This window comes from Alexandromys fortis, unplaced genomic scaffold, assembly GCF_014885135.2.
Source record: "Alexandromys fortis isolate MF-2015 unplaced genomic scaffold, M_Fortis_MF-2015_v1.1 scaffold_110, whole genome shotgun sequence".
Taxonomy (NCBI): domain Eukaryota; kingdom Metazoa; phylum Chordata; class Mammalia; order Rodentia; family Cricetidae; genus Alexandromys; species Alexandromys fortis.
Genome location: NW_026068014.1, coordinates 1,924,343 through 1,932,273, shown reverse-complemented (window position 1 = coordinate 1,932,273; position 7,931 = coordinate 1,924,343). Strand labels below are relative to the sequence as shown.

Here is a 7,931-nt window from a genome sequence, read left to right as displayed (position 1 = left end):
CACCTAAGGTCATGCTCAACCTCATTAGCAATCAGGGAAATGCAAATCAAAACAACTTTGAGATATCATCTTACACCTGTCAGAATGGCTAAAATCAAAAGCACCGATGATAGCCTTTGCCGGAGAGGCTGTGGAGGAAGGGGTACCCTCATCCATTGCTGGTGGGAATGCAATCTTGTGCAACCACTTTGGAAATCAGTGTTTCGGTTCCTCAGGAAATTCGGGATCAACCTACCCCTGGTCTCAGCAATACCACTCTTGGGAATATACCCAAGAGATGCCCTATCATATGACAAAAGCATTTGTTCAATTATGTTCATAGCAGTATTATTTGTAATAGCCAGAACCTGGAAACAACCTAGATGCCCTTCAATGGAAGAATGGATGAAGAAAGTGTGGAATATATACACATTAGAGTACTATGCTGTGGTAAAAAACAAGGACTTCTTGAAGTTTGCATGCAAATGGATGGAAATAGAAAACACTATCCTGAGCGAGGTAACCCAGACCCAAAAAGATGAACATGGGATGTACTCACTCATAATTGGTTTCTAGCCATAAATAAAGGTCATGGAGTGTATACCTGGTGAACCTAAAGAAGCTAAATAAGAAGGTGAACCCAAGAAAAAACATATAGTTATCCTCTTGCCTAAGGGATGTATCCTGATTCTTAACAAGTAACTTGAAAACAGATAGACAACTTGGAAAAGGTAATCTAGACTGTATTATATTCACACAAAATAATTGTAAATGTATTTTTTGTTTGTGTTTTTTTTTTTTTTTTCGAGACAAGGTTTCTCTGTGTAGTTTTGGAGCCTGTCCTGGAACTCATTCTGTAGACCAGGCTGGTCTCAGACTCAAAGAGATTCTCCTGCCTTTGTCTCCTGAGTGCTGGGATTAAAGGTGTGCACCACCACTGCCCAGCTATAAATGTATTTTGAAATATGGAACATATTGAAATATTTGGAAAGATCATAGGCTATAAACAGTGTTTTACCAAATTCCAAGTTGGGGAGAAGAGCAATCCAGTCGGCAAGCAGACTCATTGCTGATTTAACAACATTGGTTTGCTGGAAGGGAATGATATTCCACTAACTAGAGGAGTTTCTCTACTTAATAGAATGTTCTGAGAATCTTTGTGAAGCAATTTCTTTCCTTTGAACCAAATGTCAACATATAGGCTAAATACTGACACGTCAACTTGGGTTTTCTTGGAGTTTATTTATTGAAGCAAAGTTTGACTCTGAGGTCTCTTAACAATTAGGATCGTTAGGAGCATTTCAATTCATTCTCTTTGATGTTTGAATAACCAGCAAATGTCACCCAGAACACATTTTTTAAATTTAAAATCTATGCTTTATGGAGATGGATAATTAGAGAGACTTATCATTCATTTTACCCCACAGGGACTTCCGGGGCCTTACGGACCAAAGGGACCCAGAGGAATTCAGGTAAGAAGGCAAAAAGAAAATCTAAGTTTGAACTGGAATCACCTTGGGAGCTTTGAATAGCAACAAATCAATGGCAAACAACAACAACAGCAATAACAACAACTACCTTGGCCCATGTGCACCATTTTTAATTAAATCAGAGCATCTAGGAACCGAAGCCAGGCATCAGTACTTTATAAAGGCTCCTGAATGCTTCCTGTATATAAAGCCATGTTTGGAAATCACTTTACTAATGTTTTTATTGACTCAGACTCTAAAGACAGGCAATGATAGGAACCTCATCAATATTCTTGATAACTCCATCTGGTGAATAGCTAAGGGAATGAAAAATAATTTACATGCAGAAAGTCAGGTAACTATGAGAAAGAGCTATACATGAGCAATATAACTACCTTATATTGCTTCTATGAGGTAGTGATAAGAGTTGTACATTTTTTCTAAATTTGTTTATCTAAATATTTATATTATCCCAGCAACATAAGTAGTTAATTCTTCAAAATATCAAATGAGTCTATAACTTATGAGCTTATATACTGTGGACCCCAGAAAATAATTTGGATCAATTCTTCCAGTGAAGGGACTTGCCTCTTCTAAAGTAACAATGGATACAGATGTGTGTAAATAAGTAATTGCAGCATTGCAAAAGCTCCCCTGAAGGTCTGTCTGGAAGTACATCTTAGTGATTATCAAGAAAGCACAAAGCCCTGGCTTTAATCCTTGGCACCCCATAGACAAGACAAGAACAAAATCAAACCAACAAAATGCCCCTCCCTAGATAGGCTGAAAGTTATGTTTTTAACTCAAGAATTCAGAGGCTGTATCTAGTTAACCAGCTTCTTCATTTTAGCCTGGATTTGCCAGAACAAGGCAGTGACAGCCCATTGCAGGCTTGTTGCAAGGGAAAGCTTTCAATGATCTGATTAGAAATAGTTAAAAAGTTGTCAGAAAGGCAAAAATCCTTTTCAAGAGTGGAATCTAACACAGGAAGATTAAGAACACACATTCAGAAAACAGACTTCCTATTTATGTTTGTTTTTAGTCTTCGTTGTTTTAGAAGCTTTGGACTTGACTCAAGGAGTTTATGCTATGCATGCTCTTATTTGAATGTGATTTCAAAGTAGGTCGGAATCTCACAGTCGGGCTACTGATAGCAGGATTCCCAGCAACCCTAGGAAACTGCATGTTCTTTCTTGATTGGTCTTCTAGTTTGGCACATAATCTAATCCATGGTTTTTACCTTGGAGCAGGGCATTGGTGGACCTCCAGGTGATCCAGGCCCAAAGGGATTTCAAGGAAATAAGGTAATTTTTCCTAATTTGGAGATGGCAGAGGGTCTTTTCCTAGTGTACTATGCTGGACAGGAATCAGTTAATTCTTTGAAAAGTGCGTCTGGACATACTCAGCAACCTGCAGGTGCCTGCACGGTGTCAAGCTCAAGAATACACAGAGAGGCAGTGGTGTCCTCCTACCATTGACTACTTTATGATTCAGGGACATTATTAGCTATAAGGAACCATCCAGCATTGCTGCTGTGCTTCTGCGTTACTTGCGATGTCTAGTATTTATGGCTCACTGGGAACTGAGAAGCAGTACCATGCCACGTGACTCCAGCCATTCCGTTTTTCTCCAGTAACCTTCTCCTCATAACAGTGTGTTAGAGGATTTATGACTGCCATAAAAACAGAAACGAGTAATCTCAACCACCAGTACTGTATTTGTGACAACAGCCCATAGATAATCCTCTATGATAGAGGGGAGGGGTGGAATAAGAGTCAGCTAGCATCCTAAGATTCTCTAAAGGGAAGGGTGTTGAAGTACCTAGTTATAGGACTCTCTCTTCCTATGTTTCTGGCCAACTTATTACCTGAAAACAATGCTTCTCTTTCCATTTCTTTTCAGTAATTAGTAATTTCATAGATGTGATGAATACCCAGTAATGTACCCACAGATGTAGTGAAGGGAGTTGTGTAGAATTTTTGGGCAACTGTTAGCTGCAGAAGACACCATCTTCCATTGACCCCCCAGTAAAGGTCATCTTTTGAAGATGATGTTAACTTTAAATTGTAGAGAGCAGTTGGGCGACTTGAGCGTTAATTCTCCAGAGGATGGAAAGGGAGTGACGAGTATGTATTTTTAATGAGATAATGACAGTCTGAGATTTCCCAGGCCACTTTTAATTGGCAAATTAAAATAGAATGGGCCTCTCAGCAGGAGCAGGCTTGAGCTTCATCTAGGGAAATGTCTTTTCCAGTCCTTGCCTATGATTAATTCTCTCTGGGGGAAGAAATAGCTCTGTTGAATACTGAGTAGTTTTCATAGAATTGCTTCAGCTGTAGGTAAAATCCTGCCAAAAAAAATGATACACATCTTGTCAGTACATACATAGGAATCATTGGTCAAGCATGATGCTAATTTTTACATTTGTAAAACAGAGGTTTAAACTAGGGTATCAGGGCAGAGGTTTGTAGCAGTGACAGAAAACCAGAAGGGATGAGCTATGGAGGGAGGGAGGGACCGTGCTGGCCTGGTGGTGTCGCTTTGGGAAGGAGAATTGAGGTCTAGCTAGAGGTGACTGGTGCATCTGGGAGGAGGTGGGCAGAGGTGGGTCTGTCAGTTTCACAGGGGACTGAGAATGAGGAAGTGGTTTGGGGGGTGGTGGTGGTGGCTATGGCAGGGATGGTGTGTGGGGACAGGTTTCCCAAAGAGTTATTATTATCCTGAGTGCTGGGATTTGAGGCATGTGCCACCACTGCCTGAAACATTACTTTTCTTTGTGCCTAATAGATTTTCTGTTTAGTTTTTTTTAAAATAAATAAACCATTTTTCATAAACTTTAGATTTTAATTCTAGCAATAATCTGACTTTTAATAATTGAGACTTCTTGTGGGGGGGGGGGATGATTATAGTAGACAGAATAGCCCTGTGCTTGATTTTCATGCTGTGTTCAAGAAGGGAGTCATCTTTTCAAAAAAGTTGGATAATTTTATCTCAAGGACATTTCTTTAAACATTTTTATTTCTTATTTGCTTGGGTTTTTTTTTTTATGGGGAGGTAGTTTTTGAGATAGGGTCTTACACAATCTTGGTTGACCTGGAATTCACTATATAGACTAAGAAGAACTCACAGAGATCCACCTGCCTCTGCTTGCCAAGTTCTGGGACTAAAGATGTGAGCCACCATGCCATTCAGACTCATTTTTAGGCATAAGAAAATCCAGTTAAAATTTAATTGTGATAAACTATACATGATATTAAATTACTCAGAATTTCTTTTCTTCTATCCTCTCTCTCCTTCCTTTTTATCCCTCACTGCATTTTCCTACTCTTTCCTGTCTTCTCCCATTCCTTTTTTCTTTTGCTCTCCACTATAACAACAACAACAAAGTCTTCTGCTGAATCCCAGGTCACCCTTGAACTCGGATCATTCTGCCTCTACCACAAAGTTCACTGCCAATTGAAAGATGCCGCTTTCAGCCAGACTCATAATTCTAGTTACTCCAGTCGACGATACAGGCAGAACACAAGGCCAGCTTGGGCAACTTAGTAAGACTTTGTCCCAAAATTAAAATAAATGAATAACATAAAAGGAAAGTAAGAGAATTTGGCTGTAAAGTTCAGTGGTTGAGTACTTACTTAGTATATAAGACTCTGGTTTAAATCCCTAGCAGCAAACATCCCCCCTCCCCCACTCTGAGTTCAGGCAATTCTAAGGAATGTACTGGGTGTTACTTGGAAATTGTGAGGTAGAAATGAGTTTCCCTGTCTATGTTTGATTATATTTCTGATTTCAGGTAATAAATTTAGTGTGCTCTTTTTTTCTTCTCCTCCTCCTTCCTCTTCCTACTCCTACTTCTGATTCTTTCTTATTTATTTCATGTTATGATTTTTTGCCTATATGTAAGTATGTCCACTATGTACATGGCTTGTGACTGCAGGGCCAGAAGAGAGGAGCACAAAACCCTTGAAACTGGAGTTTCAGGAAGTTGTGAGCTGCCATGTGGATGCTGGGAACTGAACCAGCGTCCTTTGGAAGAGCAGCAAGTGCTCTAAACTTCTGGTCCATCTCTCTAGTGCTTGGTCTCTTAATCCTTGCTTTGCAATTGTTAGTACTTCCTTCTAATTTTTAATATTTTCAGGCCTGTTCATCAGAGGTATGACACATTGATCATTGGCTAAAGTTTTTTTTTTCATCTTATACATTTGTGAGTATATTGTCTTAAGAATAAGGTTTTGGGGAACAATTTCATCTTGCCTCTTGGGATGTGCTTCTAAATTGTGACCATGTAATGACCTTCTTTGGTCTTCAGTCTGAAAATCATGTTATATTGCATATTATATTGTTTTTTTTCTTTTCATATATTATTTGGTTAGAAAATGTTTTAAGAAATTGTGGTTGAAATTTATGTAAAATAAATCTGTAGATTTCAAGCAGTCTGAATTATTTTCTAATGACCCTGGGCAAGGTTATTTATCCTCACATCTCTACACTCAGAGCTAACATTTATTGTACATTTCTTATGTGACGTGTACAGTCCTTAATATGCTACTGCCAACATTGCCTCCTGGGGAATGATTTATTCTTATCCCACTGTTATACAAATTAAGCTTCCGAGGTTCCAAGAATGTGAGCAATGCTCTCAGGCTCTTAGAGCCAGAAACCATCCACACCAGGGGATAAAGTCTGCTTTTATCCACGATGCGATATTTACTCTCTTTCAGAAAACAAAATGCTGAATTTCCTGAATATTTGACCCGAGACCAGTGCGTTTCTTATAGTCAGCGTGGAAGTGACATCTGTCGCCCTCACAGCCCATTCTAAGTGTGAGAAACAATTTTTTGAAAGGTCATTTCTCCTTGCTTATAATGATCACACGAAATCACAGGAAAGAAAGAAGGAAATTGCCTGGAAAAAAGAAACTGTTCTAACTGCACTTTCAACTTCTGTGTCGCTAACAGCCCAAAACAGCAACTGTACACTTACAACATTCACGAAGATTCCGTGAGAGTTTCTAGACGGGGCCTGCCTATGGCTTTGAATTATGAATGGTGTCTCTCATGAACTACAATCACTGTTTGTTGTTCTGGGTTGGATTTTTTTTTTTCCATCAAAGTTCTCCTCAACTCAGAAAAGGTGGCCAAAGAATAAAAAGAAAAAAAAATAGCATTGCTAAATCAGGAAAAATGTGCCTCTGGCCCAGTTTCAACAATCATTCCTGCCATTAATACTTTCCACATGAAAAGTAACTCCTATTCTGCCCTGAATGCCCTTGCTGCCATAGCAACAAAACACAGATTTTTCTTAGAAGGAAGCCTTGCTTCAGAAGCCCCAGGCTCTCCCATTCACAAGGATCATGTACTAGCTCTCAGAAGAACATCCCAATAGTCTTTGAAATCATTAGAATATAATTATAGACATGCCCCAAACCCCTTATCCCTGGGACCAAGCTGAACTTGGATCACCAGGAGAGACTGGCGCCCTAGAGACCCAGCACTGCCTACTTTCTCAAGGCAGGCTGTTGTCATTGGCCCAGGCTGTAATCAACAGGGTCCTCCGCTAGTTCACTAGCATCAAGATGGGGAGGCCTTTTGGCTGGTTCAAAACAAGCACAGTGGGGGGTGGCGGGGACATGGGACCAAATGAGCCGCTCTTGCTGGTTCTTGAGACCCTTCTAAGGTTATTTATAAGGGATAGTTCTTTCTCGAATCTCATGCAAATCTGCTCGTTCTAGGACTCTGTCTGAGGGGCAGGAGCACATTATAGCTTCTTTGAAGCTGCCTGTGACACTCAAAGGTGCCCCACAGGAGAACCGGTTGTTGATCAGGGCCCAAAGAACACTCGTGATACCCTGGTGCCTCTCCCAAGGAAAAGTACCACATAGCATTCCTCACACTATTGGAATTGGTGATACTAATACTATATCACACGAACTTATCTTCAGGGGCAGCTGTCTTCCATATCCCACCTTGCACTCTTCTGGGATATCCACAATATTTTCTAAAGGATTTCTTTTTCTCGGGGTTTTCTTCTTGCTCTTTGGGTTCAAGTATAAGAAACACTAAGTACTCTTACATGGGAGCTTTTGTCTTTGTGTTCAGTTTAGCTTCAGAGACACTAAGAAAACTCAGAGAAATCAAGAGGGGCAGTGGGAGGTGCAGGGAACTGAATGAGTGTCTATTTGGAATAGCTGATTATTTTTCTAACATTATAAACTGGGCACTATGGTATAGCATTCACCCACCAATATATATTCCTGTGCAATTAAAACATTCTTCATGCTTCCATGTTCTCCTCAAAGTGATAAGAGGATGATATGTGTGTGACCTAGAGTCTTATGTTTTCTATAATGTCAATATTTTATGGGGATAGAAATATAACTCTGAAGACACAGTAGTTTTAAAATGCAATACTTCTGGCTATTATTTATTTATTTATTAAAGATTTCTGTCTCTTCCCCACCGCCACCTCCCATTTCCCTCCCCC

The 7,931-nt window shown here is 39.8% G+C and overlaps 1 protein-coding gene across 1 annotated transcript in view; it reads left to right on the top strand.

Annotated features, from left to right (window-relative positions):
* Nucleotides 1-7,931, top strand: part of Col28a1 (collagen type XXVIII alpha 1 chain) — a 163,891-nt gene that overhangs the window by 30,141 nt on the left and 125,819 nt on the right. The window contains exons 10-11 of the mRNA XM_050162310.1: nucleotides 1,407-1,451; nucleotides 2,699-2,752. Coding sequence (XP_050018267.1) covers nucleotides 1,407-1,451; nucleotides 2,699-2,752 — 99 coding nt within the window. The remainder of the gene's footprint in view (nucleotides 1-1,406; nucleotides 1,452-2,698; nucleotides 2,753-7,931) is intronic.